Below are 23,581 nucleotides of genomic sequence, written 5' to 3' on the forward strand. Positions count from 1 at the left end.
TTAACAATCTATGGCAAATTCGATGTGATAAATAAAATACACAATTCATCGCATTTACGAACACTCAAATATACCGGAAAAACACCCTGTTCTACGTATATACTCGAGTGGTTATTTCTATGGCATCCGGCCTCCATCTTTTTTAATCAAACCAGCATGGTGAGTTGTCGCGTGGATTTTCGTTATTGTGCTTAAATAATCGTTTTAACGCGTTTTGTTTTTAAAATTAGAACTTATATCGATACTCTAAATTCTTATATTACTATATTTCATCACGATGCTCAAATTTATCAAAATTCAAAGATATTTTGACGTTACAAACACCGCATGTCCCTCGGCTTGTCAAAATTTTATAGAAGTGATTGTTTTGTGTTTTAGCCGCCCAAGAAGGATTCAAAGTCTTCGGCGAAGCAGCCCCAAAAGACCCAGAAAAAGAAGGAGGGGTCCGGAGGCGGCAAAGCCAAGAAGAAGGTATGATTTTCTCCAATATTATACTTTACCACTTAGCCGTTTTTTTTAGTTATGAAAATGTTTCTGAATGATTATAAATTCTACCCTTAATATCTATGAAGGTTAAAATCTGATATATTGAGACTGACAGAACTGGCGCACTCGTATTTGTATTTGTTATCGTTGAAACATAACCTCTAAAACTATGTGTATTTGCATTGCAGAAGTGGTCCAAGGGAAAAGTCCGCGATAAGTTGAACAACCAAGTTCTCTTCGATAAGCCAACTTATGAGAAGTTGTACAAAGAAGTCCCATCTTACAAACTGATCACCCCTGCCGTCGTATCCGAAAGATTGAAGATCAGAGGATCTCTGGCAAGGAGGGCGCTGATTGAACTTAGAGACAAAGGTAAAACATACTCCTAATATTTCTACATCTTAGTGTAGCCTATTATTTAGAGTAGCCCATTTTCAACCAAATTTGGCTATGATAAAGTAATTCTAGCACTTAGTTATAAATACAAAAAATTAACTCTGATTTCTTTCAGTTATTTGAATATTAGATACATGTGGTATCGCTGTTATGGATATATTTTGAATATTGTGATATGATTAATTAGAACTAAGCATTGCTGCCTATTGTGGTCATTTCAGATCCACTTCGTAGAACCCAGAATAAAATGATTCACTTTAAGTTTAAATTACTTGTAAATTTTTAGACATCTTTTCTCACTAAAATGAGTTTGCTATTAGTAATGATAAAAAATATATCCAATAGCAATTAATGACAATTTTGGACTGAAACTAATGCATGTTTTTATTAACACACTATCTGCGGGAAACGTAATTTTACCGTTTCACTCGACTGGTGGTGTTCGGCGGGAAGGGTAATTTTACCTTTTCACTTGACTCATCGTAAATTGCGTGTAAGTCATTTTTACCCATGACTTTTGCGGCATCTTTTGATCTCATATCAATGTATACAATAAGGTTAAATGTTATCACTTCTTTTCTGAGATGTTTATCTCTATTATGAGTGTGAATCCGCCCGCAGATAGTGTGTTAATATTTTTTTTTTTATAATTCTTTGCATTTTGGACAACTTCAAATGATTATAACTTACTCTTTCTTGAAATCTATGAGAGTAAAAATTCTGATATATTGAGACTGATGTTGATTGTCCTTATTGATTTGACTCAACGCATTGCCTTTCAGTGTGAACCGTAAGTAACCAGCCCTTTTTATTTCCAGGTTTAATCAAACAAGTTGTCCAACATCACGGCCAAGTGATTTACACAAGAACCACCAAGGGAGACGATCCAGTGGCATAAAATGATAGTTTGATAATAAAAAAAATTACGTAAAATGTATGGTTTCAAATAAACTGAACCATTGCAAAAGTTTGTTTTATTTACTTATTATATATATATTCCATCCTTATTACACAAAGATAAAATTTCAACTTGTATTATTTTGTTTTCCCGAAGGTCCGGCCGCCCATTGATCCTGTTTATCGCCTTTGGTCCCTATATGATTCGTTGTTATAACACTCGAGCCACCCTTATTCGCATTTTTCAACCAATCGTGATTTAATACCCTATCTAGGTTGTACCTTAACGTAATATCTGGCTCTAGTATATGCCTAACTATAGATTTTGCACTAGAAGAGAGGTTTTCTTTTGCATTGGAATTGAAGGTCCAGTTTCTCGCTATTTGATTTTTCAAAAGTTTCTTCAAGTTTGAATCGTCAAAGGGCATGGATGCATTGAGCATAATAAACAGCACTACTCCGGAAGACCAAACATCCGCTAGTTTAGGGTTGTACGGTGTCCCGCTCACGACTTCAGGCGCTGCGTATGCTGCTGAGCCGCAGAAAGTCCTACTCAACACGCGCTTATTTCTAGTGTCCGTGCAGAATCGAGCGAAACCGAAGTCTGCCAATTTGACATGGTAGTTTTTACTTATCAAAATATTTTCACACTTTAAATCCCGATGAGCTATGTTCTTGCTGTGAAGGTACTGTAATCCACTGGCTATTTGGAAGAACCACGTTTGCGCCTGGTTTTCAGGGATAGCGCCGTGCTTCTTTATGTAATCCAACAAATCTCCGTTTTCTGCATATTTCATAAAAATAAACACTCGATTTCCTCTTTGAAGAATGTTCTGAATCTGGATTACATGGGGATTTTCAATCTTTGTTAATATTTCAATTTCCCTCGGGAAGAATTTCTTGAGAAAGTCTTTGGGAGCCTTCTCCTTGTCAAATATTTTACATGCTAGGAATGTGTTCTTAGTATTTCCCGGATCTGCGTATGTCGCTTGGTGAACTGTGGCGTAAGATCCTTGGCCAATTTTCTTTCCGATCAAGTAACCCCTTTTTTCTAATGCTAGTACTTCAGATTGCCTGGGAGTTAAGTTTTCTTCCATGGATATGTCAATGTTCGAATCTCATGACATTTCAAGTCATACTTTGTTAAAAGATTATCAATGTACAATTTAACCAACGAATATAATTTAAGTTAAAAATCTGTACAAATATATACTACAAAACATTATGCAGCTGTAAATTAATAAAAAAATATATTTCACTAGAATTTAGAGTACAGGAATACTAGAACTATGACTTGTTCCAAAATATAACAAATTTATATATTTTCATTTGTTTTGAATTTTATTTTTAAATTAATGGTTAGTATTGTCATGTACAACATTAGCTTGGTACTTGGATATAGTATTTGATAAGTAATAACTGGTTTACCCAGGCAGATTTTGCTCCGTAAAAGAGAGAATCATCAGTTCTATAGTATGTGTGAAAGAAAAGTCTGTATGTTTTGGATTATTTATTTTTTACTCCCTGCTATGTGCAGCACTGCAGAGATCTACGGCATCATTTGATATTCTAGAGGACAAGGGAGGCTCTGAGGAGAATTTAGACAATTTTGCTGGAGTGCGGAACATTTTTGTTGGAGGGGCAATTGACTAATGTCAATGTACTACTACTACTACCATCATGCTGTAGGCGGAAAGGATGGAACGCCATACATCTAGTCGTACATGCCCTCCGATTACGCAGACATTTGACATCACCAGATTTTAGGTTCTGATTTATCCGATCGTGCTTAGTCTTTTTCGGTAGTCCTCATTCTGTTTTCCCGCTCATTAACCTCAATGTAAATACTATAAATATTAAAATATAATTACCAATTAGTTTAAATGAAATTATCTCTAATTCATTATATATCAAAGAGTGGTATGTATAATAACAATTATTTCATTTATGAACTGCATCAACCTGTAATTCTCATGAAAGTAAGGTTGTGCCTCAGGTACCAGCCTAGGATGGTACTAAATAAAGATTTTTATTATTCTAACCCTCATCCTCACCCAATGGTACATAGGGCACTGTATAGTAAAGAATGTTATCTAAATCGTTAAATACACGAAAGAAAGGTGATCAGCCTTGCACTTCAGGTACCAGTCATTTTAAATAAATATTAGACTGAAAAATCATTAATATTTATTTTGAACCTCAGGGAATCGAATCCAATACCAGTACGAATTGGATTAAACCACTTTGGGTTGAAAAATTATTTAAAAAAAAACAAATTATATTTCTAGGCGCTTTCTACTCAATTCAGAATCATCGGATTAAAATACATGTACTTTCTATAGGAATTATCCAGTCGAATCCAATAGGCATTCTTTTTTTATAATTCAGTTTCACATCTGACACTGACTATTATACATAATTGATAAATTTATTTTAAAATAATATATAATACAACAACGAACTACATCAAATTCGTTTTACCTACTTTTTTTTAACACCACAAAATATTTTTCAAAGATTGTCAGCATAGTGTGTGATGGATGTTTTAATAATGAAATAAGGAAGGAGTGCAATGCGTGATAAGCATTATCGATAAAATTAAGAAAGGTGTGTTGAGATGGTTTGGACATGTGGACCGAATGAGTAAGGAAAGAACGGTAAAACAATTTTATGAAGTGAGTGTTGTTGGAAAAAGAAGCAGGTTAAGACCGAGAAAAAATTGGCACGATCAGGTATGCCAAATATTTGAATGCGGTCAGGTTAGGTGTCGAAATAATCGGCGGGTATGTATTAGGAGATGCATGAACGTGGAAAAAGCGAATAATGTTTGCAAAGACAGAGTGATGTGGCGTTCTATTCTCTCTGCCTATCCCTGCGGAGAATGGTTAGTTAGTTAGTAAGCATAATTCACTCGAGTACACAATTTCATTTAATTAGACAGGTACCTTTACAAATAAGGAGAGAAAAAACGTGTCATATTTATAAACAAACTTTATTTTAGTCTATGTTTCTTTTCATTAACGCTTTTGACGTTTCTGCTGTCAAATTATTATCAAATACTTCATTCAGTATTTTCAGTTATTTTTTTATATCAATGAAAACGATTGAAAGAGTTTATCCAGAAAAGTATTTATATGGCCTTTTATTAATTTAATCTCACAAAGTTGAAAATAAATTCGATTCAAAATGATGAGCCAATATATGAAAGAGCTCGAACAGGTAATTATAATTTATTTTAATCGTTCTTCCTAAATATAAAATGCAGGTTCAAGCATCTAAAATTATTTATTACTAAAATACTTTTCTTTGTGTTTTAAATCTTATTATTGTATTTGCATAAAAGGATGAACCATTGTTGGTGGGCGTAACATTTGTGAGGGTCTATCTTACCATTTTCTTGATTCTGTTCACCTTCGCAATTTTAATGATAGTTGCCCATTTTTTCTTGTTACTTGAAAATACTATGTTTTAATATTTTATTCTATTTTAATGAATGCTTATTGAACTTGAATTTATAATTATAATCTTGTATTTGAATAAATAATATTAGGATACTATTTTTTTTTATAAATAATACCTTTACAGCGTATCTGTCAAATTTGTATGTGCTGCAATATAATAAGCAAATATACATTTGCGTACATATTTGAAAAAAAAGTTCATAGTAGGGTAAAAAAAATAATCCAGTAATTGTTACATTAACCCAGAGTGGGCAAATTTTTTGACTTAGAGATAATACATTGACCGCGGGCCACACTATTGACTACCCAATCTGGTCAAATTATCAACCAGATTGGGTCAGTGAAAATTAGTTTTCAACCAAACCATTCATCATATTAATATGTTTCTAATTTTTTGTTTTATAAATTAATGGTATTTGGTGTGTATATGGATGTTCTATTTTCTCTGCCTAATCCTTAGGTGAAGCGGCGTGATGGTTAGTTACTTAGTTATAGAATTTATTACACATTTGGTAAGAAAATAACTCTACATCATTTTGAGTGTGTGCAAATACTTGTTCACAAATCTGGATTATCTCCAATTATAGGAGTATTTTTCATATTATTTTTTGGCATCTCATCAAAGATGAAGAGGAATATGGAAGTCTGAGTATTTACGGGGCTGACGACCGTCATAGGCTGGTTTAAGTGATCACTTAACACACATGGAAAATTAGCCAATTCTACCCATTATTGACAACCACACTACTCAAATTCTTGGAAGTTATATATATATATATGAACCAATTCTGAAACATTGCTCTTGAATCACTAGAGCTTCACTAGATAAATACCCAGACTTCCATATTCTTCTTCATCTTTGATGAGATGTCAAAAAAGAATAAGAAAAAAACCCAACTATCAGAAATATTTAAATAAAATATCTTTGCTATATAGGCAGTCTTTTAAAGGAATTGAAAATGAGTTTTTTTTTTTAATATCAGGTAATTTCACACATGAAATTGATAATTTCAATAACTGGAGGGGTTTGAACAACATACCCCTGTTTGCCATGCATGGATAGTTTAAAAAAAATTAGCTTAATTATTTGATTTTGGAATGTTTAATTCGTTTCTTACATTATTAGGAGCCTTTCGACGCCGATGAATTTGTGGAAAGGTTGGCATGGAGGACAATGAAAGAAGGAGGGCCCGACAAGCCCTTTGAGCCTCAATTGATTCACGAGACATTTACACAAGCCATCAGAGATTTAAAGGTAGCAAAATAATATGTTTTCATATTTTGACTACAACTTTCATCAACGACTTATCGCTCACTCCTTTCAACAACGTCATATATCAAAAATCATCAATTTTCAATTGTGCATGTTTTCGGAATGCCCAGAAAATGTACTATATCCCAGCAAAAGCGGCATATATTCAACTTAATATTTACCCGCTACAGGGCAGAAAGTGTTGTTTTTGCATTTTGAAGAAAAGGTATTGTTTAATTATTTTTTTAAATATACTAAATATTTTTCAAATTGTGAAAAAACATTTAGGTTTTACCTAAAAAGATCTGTTGCACAGTAAAAAGTTCAATAAGTGGCTTGATATTTATTTTTAATACGTTTCACTATATTTTTAAACTTTAAAAACGATCTCCTGGAAAATCAAGTTTTTTGAAATATGACGTTGTTGAAAGGAGTGAGCGTCATGAGTTCTCTGTGTGCCTTCGCTTTTACCTGGTACACATAACTTCTTACTTTCTTTTTCTCCTACACCATAACTTAATTAGTTCTTTTTCTTCTCCATATCTTTTTGTCGCTGACTATCTTTTGCAACTATGAAGTGCTCTTCTCTACATATTAGTTTGAATAAACCACAATTTCATGCATTTTAAAGATAATTTATCATTCATTTGTAGCTAATTTCTAATCTGACATTGGGACTATGATTGTTGGCTTTTTAAAATTTTATTTTTAAAAAATGTTTTAATTTTTTTTTTGTTTTCTGATAGTGAAGTATTTTGTATTTTTGTATTTTATATTAACACTATTTATTATTCTAGTTCTACTTATAATACCTATTGTATTCTTGTCAGTGTCCTTTACTATGACCTAAACTATATTGTTTACTTATACACAGGCCATGCCTTTGTGGGATCTTTTTTTGTATTTATATTTTATTCATATTTTTTTATATTTGAATTTATTCCATGTTTGTATAATGAAAAAGAATTTAAAATAAAGAAGAAAAAAAAAACTTGATTACTATTTTCTAAAAGGGTGCATTAATTTAGTACATACGTCGGCAAAGTGCGGCTGAGGAGCTGCATGCGGCTCTTTGACCTTTCAGGTGCGGCTCCGGCACAAATATCTGCAGAAGTCTCTTCGACACCACGTATTCGTGCAAACAATATTTTTCTAGCATGAACCTTATTAATCCTGGTTCCAACTCTAATGTATGGAAGTGAAACATGGAGTTGGCAAAAGAAGGATGAAAGTAGACTGAATGCAGTCGAAATGCCATCTCTCAGAAGAATGTGTAACAAAACGATGTATGATAGATGTGCGAATAGTGAAATAAGGAAAAAATGCAAAGCTGAGATAAGCATTATCGATAAAATTAAGAAAGGTGTGTTGAGATGGTTTGGACATGTAGAACGAATGAGTGAGGAAAGAACGGTAAAACAAATTTATGAGGCGAATGTTAGCGGGAAAAGAAGCAGAGGAAGACCGAGAAAAACATGGCACAATCAGGTATGCCAAATACTTGAAAGTGGTCAGGTTAGGAGTCGTAACAATCGGCGGGTATGTATGAGGAGATGCATGAACGTGGAAGAGGCGAAGAATGTTTGCAAGGACAGAGTGGTGTGGCGCTCTATTCTCTCTGCCTACCCCTGCGGGGAAGCGGCGTGATGGTTAGTTAGTTAGTTAGTTAACCTTATTAAAAGCAAACTCAGAAATCGTCTTATTGATACCTTGAAACGTACTAAAAATAACAAAATGCCAACCTGACTTGATCAAACTTTCAAAGGAGATGCAAGGACATTATTCGCAAAAAGTAGTGTCCTTATAGATACTCATCTTTTCCCCGCTCCAGACTCAGCCCACTCGATGGCCCGAGACAGATTGACGACGCTTTTATCTATTTATTTTTTGTATATCATTATCATCATAATCCTATATTTATTATTACTATCCATGTCCTTTTAAGCGACCTTGAAGTAGTATTTTACGAAAATGGTGCTTTAAAATTTATACAAATTATTATCATTATTTTACCTTACTTTCAAAAGATTTTTTATCAATGAATAAAATCCTAATTACATTATTTGCAATATCTAGTATTCTTATAGATACTTTACTTACAAAATATTTTATATCAATGAATAAAATCCTTATTTTTTATTGTTGGGTAATATATCTAAAATTAAACAAGGTTATTGGATTGAATTCTACTTTTATCTACATATATATGATAATATGTGATGCATTTTGTCTTATTAAGACATTATCAAACACTCCTTATTTTGTGTTAAATCAAGTGTTATTGGGTGTACCCGTAATTTAATAAAGGTCTAAAATTATAATAAACTTGTACTAGAATTATATTATTTTGAGAAATAAAAAATACTTTGTGTTCTGATTCACTCACATTTTTATTAACCAACTAGTTTCGGCAACAACCTGTTGCCCTCTTCAGGGTTTATTTATTACTAAACCCTGAAGAGGGCAACAGGTTGTTGCCGAAACTAGTTGGTTAATAAAAATGTGAGTGGATCAGAACACAAAGTATTTTTTATTTCTCGAAATAATATATCAATATGATCCACAAAGTTAATGCTTTCAATATTCAAAACTAAAAATGTACTAGAATTGATCAGATTTGGCTCCCAAGAATTTTTTTTACTGTTGTTATGTGCATATTTGGCCCTTAGGCTGATAAGTTTATCGACCACTGATTTAATACTAGTATAATCAGTAATTTCTTCCTTGCCATGGAATGAATTACCTCTCCTTGTAAAAAAATGCACCTTCTCTAATAACTTTTAAGAAACGTCTGAGACATTATTATTTATCATCCTAACTGTCCACCAAACCTCCTCCCTTAGTTTTTCCCTAAACTCTCTATTTTCTTTGCCCACCTTATTATCATGTTTTGTAATTTATGTTTTTTTTTTTAAAGTACTATCTACCCTCTGATTGCAAACAGCTATATTTTTGTCCGCCTCCGTAGTGTAATGGTCAGCACGCTCGGCTACCGTATTGGAGGTCCCGGCTTCGATTCCCAGGGAGGGTCAAATAAATATAAGCGATTTTTTCACTCTAATATTTATTCAATATTACCCTGGACTGGTACCTGAAGCGGAGGGCTGATCACCTTTCCTTCATGTGTTAATGATTAAGATAACACTGCGTTTATATGACGCAGTGCCCTATGCACCACTGGGGTGCGGATAAGGGTTTTATTTTATTATTATATATAGTATCAAACGTTTTGATCAATATCACTAGTCTCTTTTTGGTTGGTTGGAAGATATTGCTTTTTAGCAATAAGCCCGCCAATGTACTTATTTCCTTTCTGTACATAAAGTAAAAAAAATAAAATAAAAGTCGCATGAAATTTATAATTTTAATTTGATCAGGTTCTTCAAGAAAGACAGGAAAGGAAATGTCTACGACTAGAACAGGCTGTAAGAGAAGAAGAAGACACTTATACATTGAAGCTAGCTCAACTTCAGGAACAACATAAAGTTAGTAACACTGTTCATTTTATAACATTTTTAGTGTGTCCAAATACTTGTTCACAAATCTGCATTACCTCCAATTAGGAGTTATTTTTTACATTAAATTTATCGGGACCCTTGATAAATGTATTTCATATTATTACAAATTAATTTCATATTATTTCTGTGAGCCTAAGCGGCTCATTATTAGAAATAGGTATCAAATTGTGGTAGAGTGGGTTCGAACCGAGAAACTCTGACTTAAGAATCCGCGACACTAACCACGGGACCACAACCCGACAAAATGTATTTAAAAATAATAATTTAAAATAGTGAATAATAATTTTTAAAATGTATTTATAATGGTGCTGAGTTTTTAGCACTCTGTGGGAGTATTCTCGGAGCTGGATGAGCGCATCAACTGGGCGGGGGGTCGTGCTCTTCAAGTAGGGGAACAGCTTGGTGCGGCACAGAAGCCCCGAGCTAGAGCTGCTGCGGCCCTGGCACTGCTTACGTTGCTAGCCGACTTCCTGTCCCCAGGTCCGGTGCAGAGTGATATATTCAACCAACCCACTAAGGTACATGACGGTATAATTAGTCAAGCATTTATAATAATAATACATTTTTATTCCAGCTTGACTAAGTGGTGGGTGCAATACTTAGTCAGCCATATATGTTTAACAATTTTTTTTTACTAAATGAAATTAAAATTACTATAATAAACGTGTTGGCCATATGCTCCACCTAGGGAGCGAACATGGATAGAAGAAAGAAGATAATAAACAAATAAAAAATAAAGAGAAGAAACGGCGAAAGAAAAAAAAATTAAAATAAAATAATTTTTTGGAGAGATGTAGTAGATGAAGATCGCTGGCAAACGCAGCACTGTGCTCCAGTGCTGCCACATGTCCAGCCCCCATCTGTGCTCCACAAGCTGCTTTATGATGAGGTTGGAGCTCTTCATCAGCCTCTCCCGGAAGCCTGCCACTCGGTGCCTTGATAAACGCACGCCCTCTTACTTCTTCTTCTTCTTGGCTACATCCCAACTTATCGTCTTTGTAGACTGCTGGGGTCAGCTCTCCTTGTCCTCAGATTGTAGGTCCTTTTGTCATGGACAACGTCATCTAGGCCATGCCTTCGAATCATGTTATCTTTCTGCAACGTCCATGAATTTTTTGGTCTTCCTCTAGATATCTTTCGAGGAGGATCCATCCAATATGCCCTCTCACTAATAATAATTTATAATATCTTCTTCTTCATGAGCTATCTGTTGCTGTATGCTGGATATAGCCCTCTTCCATTTCCTTCGGTCGGTTGCTGTTTGCAACCAGTTTCTTTCCCCCACACTGACTATGTTATCGGACAATCTTCTAGCACAATAAGAGAAATGCTGAGAGCAAGAGAAACTGTTGCATCGTACATTAAGAAGCATCACCCTAATAAGGAGGTGGCTATTCGTGCTACAAATTTATTCAACGATAATGGTGTGACGCCAAATTTAGGAGCGTCGGAAAACACAAACTGTCTTTAGACAATTTTCTAGTTAAAAACAATTAATTATCTGTCACAAATTCATATTTTTATTAAGGTTTATTTCTCAAATCTAAATGTGTTCCATGTTTTTATACTCCTTAACAATTTATAAGTAATTTTGTTAATGTTAATAAAAAAATATAAAATAAAATTGAATATTCTTTCAGCATGGAACGCATTATCGTATTTTACATTGATTTGTATGGGAAAAAATGTTTCACTTAACAAGTGTTTCGCTTAACGCGTAAGATGCTGGAAAGAATTATGCTCGTTATAAGAGTTTCCACTGTATACATATAAATATTGTGATTTTGTATCCACAGATCGATGAAGCTGCAGATATGATCCAGAAATTATATACCATTGCCCAGGAACTACCGCCTGATAAATTTGAAGCAGCCAAAAAGAAAATCGAATCCAAATATGATGAGATTGAAAGAAATTTAATTGAAGAATTTGTACGAGCTCAAACTGCAGAAAATATTCCTCGGATGAAGGAAATTGCAACCATTTTAATCAACTTTAAGGGGTATTCACAGTGCATTGACGCTTTTATTGAAACTAGCCAAATGGTAAACAAATAATTATGGACATTTTATATTGTAATTGTCAACCTCTCCTATGTTTAATTTTACCGAATGATTTTAAATTATTTTGTCCTACACACATCGAAACATTGTCTGAAGTGTGCATCCAAGAAAATATGATCTTATCAATTTTATTTATTGAAGACTTAAGACGGCAAGAAATTTCTACATATGTATTCGGTTGATTGATGCTCAAGAACGGGAAGGGTATTTTTATCTCCCGTATTGGCCTCATTTCAAAGTCAGAAAAGAAGAAATTTTGTAGTCTTTATATGAATATATCGACATGCCCCACGTAAAGTGCTGTAACTACATTTTTGTAAATTTTGAGATATTTGGTGTATGTTATCAACTGACCGTTATCTACAAAAATAAACAAACAAAAAAATATATAAAATAAATTACGCCTAGTTTTCAGGCGTGTAAGACGCTATCTACATCGAATTTTTTAAATGAACTGAACTCCTAAAACGCTAACTACTTAATTTTGACAAAGCATAAAATTTTAAAACGATTTAATACATTATTTTATCGTGTTTTTGAATGACAATTTTTTTTTTAACAATATTGATCATGTTCTTTTCCAGAGCTCATTCACAGGCAGGGATGTATTTGCTGGCATATTGCCTATGTGTGAAAATAATTATGCAATAATTAAAACCGTATTCTCAAACCCGGACCAAGTGATGAGTAAATACATACTGAATATTTTCCATTTGAAACTTCAGAAATACATCCAGACTAAATTGTCTGATAAAAGTGATTTAGATAAATACTTGAAGAACCTGTATGACATGTATATAAGGTAAGAAATAAAAATGAATTTTAATTTCGCTGGCTTAGAGTGAGTACTGCTAGTTCTGTAGAATACGTATGTATGTATGTATATAGATTGTATTTAACCTGTCCGGGATTGAGCTTCTGCAGACAAAACTGTATCTGGGAGTGAGTTTTTTTTAAACTTTTTATCATGGTCTATGCTATAACATTTTCTTGAATAAAAAATAATTAGACCAGTTAACATGTTTTATATAAAAATTATCGACGTTTTATTTCACGGCATCATTACGAAGACGTCACACAAACTTTGTTTTACGTAAAATATTTTGGATAAACAGAAAAATAATCTGAACTGTGGTTTTAGTGTTTAAATACCACCACAGAAAGCAGTACAAGTGCCATTTCAGAAATAAATATCACCGAACTTTTGTTATAAATATGGCTGTTCATGTTCATGTTACTCTTGAGGAAAATTTTGTTTGAACATGTTTGTATGACCATACTCCCGGACAGGTTAAGACTTTTCTAAGATGAACTTATGTACAGTATTGTGAGGGTCTTTATTAAAACGTGCAAACTTATGGTTAGTTTGTCAGATTAAAAAAATTCACCAGGAAATTTTCCTATCATAAAACTTTACTTTTTCCTTTTAAAAAATCTGGACACCTTTTTCCCCTTCACTCAAAAATTATTGATTATTCAAACTGATTAGTAATCATTTCAATCAACTTCTTATATGTGCTATTCAGCTAATATAATATTAGTTTAAGAAAAACTTTTAGCAATCAAATATGATCCTATCAATTGATTCGGCTGTCATTAGTTTGTAGCAATATCTATCCATATTTAATTAAAATTTTACTTAGTAATACCACTTTTTCTTAGAATCTACTGTGACATGTTTCAATGCATTTCGCATAAGTGATTGATAATAACGTTTCGCAATACATTTTGAAAAAAAGTGTTATTTACCAAATAAAATTTCAATAAAAAAATGATACTCATAAATGCATTATATTATATATTATAAAATTAAACATTTCAGCACCCAAAAAGTGTGCGAGCAGTTATCCAAACTTGGTGACGTGGCATCCAGTGGACTGCTCGGTCGGATGGGGGCCCTCGGGGGGGCTGTTGGGAAACCTCTGGAAACTTACTTCCGATTGGAACACCAGAGATTGAAGGCGTGTTTTAGTACAGCATTACAAAAGTACTATGCATCGAGACAACACACAAGGAAGCAGATACAAACTGGAGGGTATGTGAATTGAACTGTTAACAACATTGTTCACAAATCAAACTTGTTGGCAAATCTGGATTATCTCCAATTATAGGAGTTATTTCTCATATTATTTTTTGACATCTCAACATAGTTAAAGAAGAATATGGATGTCTGGGCATTTATTGGGTTTAAGTGATCACTTTACACACGTGTAACATTCACCAATTCTACCCATGATTGACAACCACACTACTCAAATTCTTGGAAGTTTTAAATTTATGATCCAATTTTGAAACATTGTACATGAATCAATAGAATTTTCACTAGTGACATCTATTGGTGATACGAATTTGCTCTTATCTTACTCGTGGCTTCTTTTAATCAATTGACGATTATAAATATAAGCTTAGATTACTACTTAAATCCATAACAACTATTATCAGCAACGCTTTGAAGTTTCTGGTAGATTCACTAATCAGTATTACAGGTATAACAATCAAAATAACACCACTTCCATATGACGCAGTGCCTTATGCACCATTGGATGTGGATAAGGGTCAAAAGAAGAACAATGAGACTTCATCCAACTTTTAATATGATTTGAATTATATTTACAATATTTTCATATAAAGAAATAGATTTTAGTTAGCAACAAAGAAGTAATGGACGATTATATTTCCTCGTTTGAAATAAAAAATCACCCTGTAATACTGAATGATACATTATTTCATTAAAATTTTCAGGTTCCAAGAACTACGTAGAGATTTGCAAGCCGTCATAGGAGCAAGAGCAAATATCAATATTGCTCAAATAGAAAATTATGGTGGAGAGACATTTTTGTCCGAAGAACTCGCAACGCAAATGTTACAGGATGCCAAAACTTCCTTTATCAGATGCAAAGCAGTATGTATAATTTCAATTAGTACATTATTTATCATTCCCTGCTGGATATGCTATGAGCGGGAAAAACGACTCTTTGTTAAAATTGCACAAAAAACAGTATCTTTCATCTTGAAAAAATATTGTCATTGAAATATGTGTATCAACACTTTGCACTCAAAAATTTTTTGGTACGTGCGTACAATTCACCAAAATTAGTGCAGTTGCGAGCTCGTTAGATCACTTTACATATGGCAGTTGTTGTAGTGGATCAAAGCGTCGAGATCGAGACTTCTGTCAACCAATTCGTCTGAAATGCACAGCTCTTTTAGATACTCTAGAACTGTTTAAAATAATTAAACACTTGTATAATACCACTTATATTTCATTACACATAACTAGTTTTGAAAACTACAGATGTTTTCGAAACTAGTCGTGTGTAATTAAATAAAACGTATTAAGTGGTATTATAAAAGTGTTTCATTTTTTTAAATAGTTCCAGAGTATCTAAAACAGCTGTGCATTTAATATTTTTTTTAAGTAATCAACATGTCACTCCACAAAGTTAATGTCGAATCGATAAATAATACTCTGGAACTATATAATGTATTGATTTATATATAACCAAACAGAGTTTGTACTCTACTCTTTCGGGAAAGTGTAACCATTACACTTCGTGAAATAGTAGAGTTTATATAGAGAGGAAGTTTAATATGACAATTTAAATTACTGTGAAATAGTCGCTTTTCCCTGCAATACGAGGAATTTACAATGTTGTATAGATTTTTCCTTTGTTTCTGTTGAATGTATCGTTTAAATCAAAACTTTATTCTCAGATAAATTTATAAAATGAGCTTTTTAATGTATTTATGTTTGTAAATATTTATGTATCTTTTGACAAATTTACCAATATTTTTGTAGCTTTCTGCACCAAATGAGCTCGCTGCAAATGCAACCTTGTTGTTGGAGGCCATGGTGCAACAACTGCTGGTGGAACATTGTGACTATGCGGTGGACCTCGGACTACAGAGTGTACCCATTGCTGAAAATAAAACACCACCCAAAGTGAGTATTGTAATACCACACTTTGTGTTACCTCTATTAACACACTACGGCTGTCCAAACTCAAAACACAGTAAGGGACATTTTTTTCGTAGTAGGTTTTTTTTGCATTTTTGGACTAAGTAGATTCTACTTAGTCCAAAAATGCAAAAAAAGCTTACTACAAAAAAAATGCCCCTTACTGTGTTTTAAGTTTGGACAGCCGACTAAGGACAGGTGTTTTTTACACCTGCGGACCGCTGGTTACGGGATTTGATAATTATGTACATACAGTTAAGACCTTAACAAAGAGATTGGGATATAATATTCATATAAAAAATATTTAAAAATAATTCATTCTTTTTTGACTTTGAAATGAGGCCAGCGCAGGTAAAAATACCCTTTCCTTAAGCATCAATCGACCGAACTAGTAGGTATACCTTTCCTGTTCTAAGTGTGTTAACACTAAGTATCTCTGTAACCCATTATTTGTAGCGATAATGTAATAACCCTATTTTTGTGCATTGCATAGTATCATTACCTCTCAGATTTAAGTACTTTAGCCGCGCAATAGAAAAAGACCAGACTATTATTGATTGAATAAACAACAAGAATGGTCTTATCATTTAATTAAAAGAAAATAATTTATTACATTTCATTTTAAATGTATGCAAAGCCGAAATAAACCCTATTTGGATACTTATATCCAAATAGGGTTTATTTCGGCTTTATCTCTATAAAAACCGAGAGTTTATTAGATCAACTCTCATGGAAATGCTAGTAACAATTATTAGATTAACATCATGTTTTTGAGGGACACTCCTTTGTATTTTATTAAGTATGTATACCTTTAGTAAATCATTAATATGATTCATTATATCGCGATGAAGTATGTATTAAATGTCACTTTATTTTATTCACGTGGGATTTTCTTATTGCAGATTCATTTCTTCGATGTCGTTAAACAGTGTCTTACAATAGTTCACATGTTTGATAAACATTTCCAAGAATTTGTTTTACCGTGTGTCAGGTAAGTTTTATGGAGCCAGAGAACGGTCGATAAGATTGTCAATATTTCCTTGATATTGCTCATTAATACATTTACAATCAATCATTGCAGAGGCAATTGAAACAATTCATGATTTACGATTTATGAAAATGATGTCAATTTTATTTATTGTTTGTTTCTTGTGTCCTCATTATTCTACTGGTTATCATAATTACTCTTTGAATCTTTTGTTCAGTATGTTAAATTTTGTGGCAGGTTTGTTAAATTTAAAAAATACAGACACCGATAGTAAGAAATGATTGAATACAGGTATCTCAAGTTGAAACACTTATAATATTGGATTGTGCATAGGGAGATTGTGCACTACACGGAATTTTACCGTCTGGCAGTCTGGTTTTGAAAAATAAAAGCGACTACGACAGTTTAGCGTGATCGAATTTACGCGCAACGTGTTCTCGCACCGATCAAAAGCACCGATCCGAACAAAGATGTACAAAAGCACAAGCCAATCCAATCCAATCATCGTTTTATCACGCTAACTGAAGTGCTGGATGGTAAAATTCCGTGTAGTGCACAAACGTCCATAGGGGGAACAATATAATGTCTGATCAATATCTGTTGCCATTATTGCATATGTGTTGATTTACAAACCTGATTTTGTTCAACTTATAATTGGATAATATCACTATTTTCCAAAATTATGAAAAGTAATATCATAAGATTGTATATGTGTACACTTACAAAACATTTTAATATTCCATGATCACATTTCAATCAAAACTTCTTTCTTTTTATTCTCTTTTATTAATTGTCTCTTGGGCCCATTAGGATCATACAACAAACAAAACAATACATTTTTAATTTAAATTTTGCTTGGTAAATACCACTATTTGTTAAAATCTATTGTGACACGTGTTTCATTCCGCATCATTTCAAACACCATCTTACTATTTATGTACTTTCTTTCTAAAAAGTTAAACCAGATGATCAATTTCAATAACATTTTTACATTTAAACACACAACTTAAATTAAAAATGCATATATATTACCACAAAGTGACTACCGAATCACTTATAGAAAACAATTTATTTTAAATAAAAAAATATTAAGATAGATATGAACAAGAATAAAAATATCTGCAAAAATGGAGGTTTTAGCATTCTATGGGCGCTTGTCCACTACCCGGAATTCCGTGTAATTTTACCATCCTGCAAGTCAGTTAGCATTTTAAAACAACGATTGGCTTGGATTGGCTTGTGCTTTTATCCATCTTTCTTCGGATCGGAGCTCTTGATCGGTGCATAAACACGTTGCGCGTAAATTCAATCACGCTTAACTGTCGTAGTCGTTTTCATTTTACAAAACCAGACTGCCGGACAGTGAAATCCCGTGTAATGGACAAACACCTACCCTTTTACAATACGCCGTTGAATAGTTACTTAGTATTAATGGTTGATTAGTTACATACATATTCAAATTAACCTCTTGGGTAATTTTTCAGTTCAACATCCAAACTTGCAGAATGCATGCAGAAGAAGAATGTGGTTTTGGAGCATTTAGAATCGAAGTTGGACCTCGGCTTGGATAGATCGCTGACTGCAATAGTTGGTTGGGTGAAACAGTATCTTCAAACGGAGCTCAAGAAGAGTGACTTCAAGCCAGAAGGAGACGTAGATACTCTTGCTTCATCGGTGAGAAATATTCGTTCGTATTTGTTACCATCATTAAGAAGAAATAATTTTTAAAATCTTTATTCAACCTCTTGTCTGCACCCAATGGTGCATAGGGCACTGTATCACATAAACACAATGTTATCTGATTGTTAACACATGAAGGAAAGGTGATCAGCCCTCCGCTTCAAGTACCAGTCCAGGGTAATATTGAATAAATATTACAGTGAAAAATCACTGATATTTATTAGACCCCCTCCCTTGGGAATCAAACCCGGGACCTCCAGTACGGTAGTCGAGCGTGCTGACAGTTGCACTATGGAGGCGGACATTAAATTTTATAAAAAAGAAAAATTGTACACAAAAAAAAAGACATTTTGTTATGAAATTTGTATAAAATGCACAAATTATCTATGTATCATAAATTACATAAATGTTTTGAAAGAAGTCATGTCATGTGTGCCCCTTGAATTTTATTTGTATTATATAGATATTTCTACCTACAAAAGAGATGACAGTGTAGGTCATATTAATTAATCATGTTAGGCTAAACTCCCCTTTAAAAAAAAATTGTAGCAGTATTAATATAATATCTAAAAAACTTTTTTTTAATAGTTTGATGAATTATTTACAAGTAAAAAATATTAAATGTGCTTAATTACCTTATTCACTATTTCACTGCAAAAATATTTTAATAATGTTACTCAAAAAAATATGATGTATCTCTGAATTTCAACCTTTTAAAATGTAATTTTTGTTCTAGTTATCATTGACCACACTTCCATTCTGGCAAACTTTGCTAATTATTGATGCCCTTTTTCAGATTCATGCAGTATTACTCTAATCATTGTTTGCTTATTTTCTAGGCGTGCCTTACTGTTGTCAGTTATCTAAATACGACAATGGTTCGAATCAATGACTGTTTGGATGGAGAGAACTTTAGATCTGTAACACAGGAGCTGGGGATCAGATTACACCGAGTTATCTACGAACATCTCATGAACTTCCAGTTCAATTCTGCTGGTAAACAATGAATCCTACAATATTTATTTATCTATCAATGAATTTCAGTTCTATCTTGAATTGAACTCTTGATAATAGAAATAAAAAGAATTGGTACAATCGCTGTTTATATCAATTATTGCCCCTGTAGTAGTTATTCCGTAGTAGTAGCCCGCCTCCGTAGTGTAATGGTCAGCAGGCTCGGCTACCATACTGTAGGTCCCGGGTTCGATTCCCAGTGGGGGGTTAAATAAATATTAGTGATATTTTAACTGTAATATTCAGTCAATATAACCCTGGACTGGTACCTGAAGCGGAGGGCTGATCACCTTTCCTTCATGTGTTAATGATCAAGATACCACTGCGTTTATATGATGCAGTGCCCTATGCACCATAGGGTGCAGATAAGGGTGTGAATAAGTAGTTATTGGCACAGCAAATATTAAAACATTGTTGGTGGGTAATTTTTTCATCAACCCCAACCCTAATTGGTATGCTAATTAGTGTCATATACTAATCACAAGTAACTGCAAACCCAAGTCTGATTTGTATAACGTTTTTTGGTACGCTGTACCAAAAGTACGCAAATAGAACGCTTGTAAACGTCTCCCATTATTAATGACGCTTTTAAGCTTTTCCCGCAAACAACGCGTTAAACTTTTCTCGGTGTTAATTTTATGTTCAATGCTTCATTTCAGGTGCAATGTGTGCCATTTGCGATGTGAATGAGTACCGAAAAGCTCTCTGTGGACCTAACGTACCACCCCTGATCGGGGAACTCTTTAATACACTCCATGCCCTCTGTAACCTGTTACTTGTGAAGCCGGAAAACTTGCAGCAAGTTTGCGAAGGAGAAACATTGGTAAATAATTGCATACTTACAACAATATTTATTCAAGGACTTTTACTAACACATTTAGGACAGGTGTTTTTTACGCCAGCAGGCCGCTAGTGATGGAATTTGATAATTATGTACATATAGTTTAGACCTTAACAAAGAGATTGGTGTATAATATTCATATAAAAACATTAAATAAATTCTTCTTTTCTGAATGTAAAAATACTGTCACGTTCTTAAGCATCAATCGACCGAATGGGTAGAAATACCTTTTTGTTCCATGAAGTGTGTTAACCATTAAAGGTCTTAAAAGCATGATGACAATCGTCACTGGAAATCATTCCTCGTGAAAAATAAGATGCAGTGATTTACTTGCTGTCTATCGTTTGAACCGAGCAAAAATATGTAGCAATTTAAATATGTAATCCACTGGTAAGAAAAGGCTTAGCATTACAATGGAAAAAGCATTCGATCTTTAAAATCAAATAAAGCAAGGTGTTAGTGATGTTATTGAATTTTCATAATTTTTTTAACTGTGTATGGAAAAAATTATCAGCCGAATGGTAGCCCCGGCTAAGCTTGGTGGTACACATCTCTAAGTCCAATTTTTGATGACATTCTTATATAAATGTAGCTCAAATTTCACTAATGAATAGTATTAGCCATTAAGCTTTTAACTGACACAAACATATTACACTCAGACCTCGCTTTGCATCGTTACTGAATTAAGACTCATTTTCGCTGTGCGTCATTGTTTTTTCATAATTATTATTCAGAGAATCATTTTTAAATTTTCAATTTTGTTTAAATTTCGGGGAATCTTTTGGAACGTATCTACGACGCTGTCTTAGTGTAATATGTTTCCTTTTTCGGGATGCCGGACATTCAAAATGTATTTGTGTACTTGTTCTACTTTACTCTCATTTTGCTAACAAACATCAAGGGTTGTTGACAGTGTCAATATAATATCCAGAGACATTTCTTAGGATAATTATGACATACTTTTCCAACAATTTTGTTATGAAATTCACAGTGTAACGGGGACTGTTACTAATACCTACCAGTAGTTAAAAGCTTTTAACTCATTTTAGGTTTAGAATATTTATGGTTTATAGTCTAAGATCACACGTTTGAGTCAGGATTTTTTAACATAACTATAATTTATTTTTGCAGGCTGAATTGGATCGTTCGATTTTATTAAATTTCGTCCAACTTCGATCCGATTACAAGACTTCTAAGTTGGCAGTGTTGCTGAAAGGACTTTCCAATTAACATGCTCTATTTTCATTATTAAGTATTAATTTAGATTTTATTTATTCATATATTTTATTTATATAAAAACTGTACAAAATTTATCCAATAAATAATATAAAAATTCTCGTTTGTATTATTGTTGAATTAATATTGGATTATTGATACAGGTCAAATCTCTTTGTAGCGAATACCGAATCAACAAAAGTTCCAGTATAACGAATCTGCAATTCGTCCCCGGAAAACTTCCATATAAAATGTACTGAACCAAAATTCAATGTAGCGAACCTGATCTCAGAATAACGAACTTTTTTTTCAAAATTTTAAAATGATGTTACAATTCATTTTAAAATATTGAGAACTCCAAAAGAAAATTCTCGATTTTTTTTATCAAAAATTAAAAACCTATTCAAACTTGCTTTTTAATTGACTTTTTTTTCATTGCTAACCAATTTCTTTTTTCCAATAAAGTCTCAGTTTGAAAATCATAGTTTCATTTCTGTTGTGTCCTGTAGTAGGTAGGTACCTATACCTATATTATATTGATCACTGTCCGGAAGATCGTGTGCAGTGTAACAGTAATAACTAATTTTAATTTTCTAATAAGAGTTGGTATAATATAGCGATAAAATAAATTTAAAATATGTCATATCCTATACATCCAATGTAACGAATTTTAATTATAGCGAAATATTTTTTTGGTCCCGTGAAGTTCGTAATACTGAGATTTGACCTGTATTATCATCTTTCTACGAGGATCAACTGTTTTTCAAATACACCTTGTGTCTTGCAACACACATACTCTTTTTTGATATCCTCTTCTTCATATGGCTGTCAGGTTTTCCCAATATTGGCGATCACTTGCAAAGGCTTCGTGGTCCTGCGCCGTCCGGAACAACTCCTCTTATCCCGGTCCAGTCTCGAATGTTGCGAAGCCACTATGTCTTTTTTTTGGCATCTCTTCGGTGTCCTTGTTCCTTCCCCATCATGACGATTTGTAGAAGATAGTATTTATCTCCATGAAATACGTTACCCAGATATGAAACTTCTGATACTTGATATTCGACAAGGGTTCTCTGTGTAATCCAGCTCTTCTTACTATATTCTTTTGATATATCGCTCACTCCTTTCAACAACGTCATATATCAAAAATCGTCAATTTTCAGTTGTGCATGTTTTCGATATGCCCATAAAATGCACTATATCCCAGCAAAAGCAGCATATTTTCAAATTAATATTTACCCGCTACAGGGCAGAAAGTGTTATTTTTGCATTTTGAAGAAAACGTATTGTTTAATTATTTTTTTAAATATACTAAATATTTTTCAGATGGAAAAAAAACCTTCAGGTTTTACGTAAAAAGATCTGTTGCACAGTAAAAAGTTCAATAAGTGGCTTGATATTTATTTTTAATACATTTTTTTTTATTCTTTAACTTAAAAAATGATCACCTGAAAAATCAAGTTTTTTGAAATATGACGTTGTGGAAAGGAGTGAGAGATATGAGACTTTAATAATTTTATATTATTTATTGATTTGGCATTAACTTTGTGGAATGACATGTTGATTATTTAAAAAAAATTAAACACTTGTATAATACCACTTAATGAGTTTTACTTTTCACCTGTAGATGAACACATCTGTAGTTTTCGAAAGTAGTCGTGTGTGATGAAATAAAACTCATTAAGTGGTCGTATTATACGGTATTATATGATATTATATAAGTGTTTCATTTTTTTAAATAAATAATTTTACACTGTTTGACTCCTATATATTGCATGACATTTTAAGTTCATTGTGACCACTTTCAATTATAAC

At 33.0% G+C, this 23,581-nt stretch overlaps 3 protein-coding genes across 3 annotated transcripts; 2 read left to right on the plus strand and 1 right to left on the minus strand.

The window, feature by feature from the left end:
* The first annotated feature begins 131 nt into the window (after window positions 1-131).
* Window positions 132-1,849, plus strand: RpS25 (ribosomal protein S25). Its single transcript, XM_088258887.1, has 4 exons — window positions 132-159; window positions 379-471; window positions 675-858; window positions 1,701-1,849. The coding sequence occupies exons 1-4, from the start codon at window positions 157-159 to the stop codon at window positions 1,778-1,780; spliced, it is 360 nt and encodes a 119-aa protein (XP_088115013.1). The 5' UTR covers window positions 132-156; the 3' UTR covers window positions 1,781-1,849.
* Window positions 1,838-3,021, minus strand: Tssk (Testis-specific serine/threonine kinase). Its single transcript, XM_088258886.1, has one exon. The coding sequence runs from the start codon at window positions 2,874-2,876 to the stop codon at window positions 1,908-1,910; it is 969 nt and encodes a 322-aa protein (XP_088115012.1). The 5' UTR covers window positions 2,877-3,021; the 3' UTR covers window positions 1,838-1,907.
* Window positions 3,022-4,793: 1,772 nt separating this feature from the next.
* Sec10 (Exocyst complex component Sec10) lies at window positions 4,794-21,887 on the plus strand. The gene is made up of 14 exons (XM_088258803.1): window positions 4,794-4,998; window positions 6,367-6,495; window positions 9,870-9,977; window positions 10,331-10,528; window positions 11,807-12,055; window positions 12,658-12,875; window positions 13,896-14,108; window positions 14,816-14,975; window positions 15,873-16,016; window positions 16,934-17,022; window positions 18,504-18,693; window positions 19,539-19,695; window positions 20,373-20,536; window positions 21,686-21,887. Exons 1-14 carry the CDS (start codon window positions 4,966-4,968, stop codon window positions 21,782-21,784), a joined length of 2,151 nt encoding a protein of 716 aa, XP_088114929.1. The 5' UTR covers window positions 4,794-4,965; the 3' UTR covers window positions 21,785-21,887.
* The last annotated feature ends 1,694 nt before the right edge of the window (window positions 21,888-23,581 follow it).

Source organism: Brachycentrus maculatus, unplaced genomic scaffold (assembly GCF_059751285.1).
Source record: "Brachycentrus maculatus isolate JH-2025_06_01 unplaced genomic scaffold, ASM5975128v1 h1tg000104l, whole genome shotgun sequence".
Taxonomy (NCBI): domain Eukaryota; kingdom Metazoa; phylum Arthropoda; class Insecta; order Trichoptera; family Brachycentridae; genus Brachycentrus; species Brachycentrus maculatus.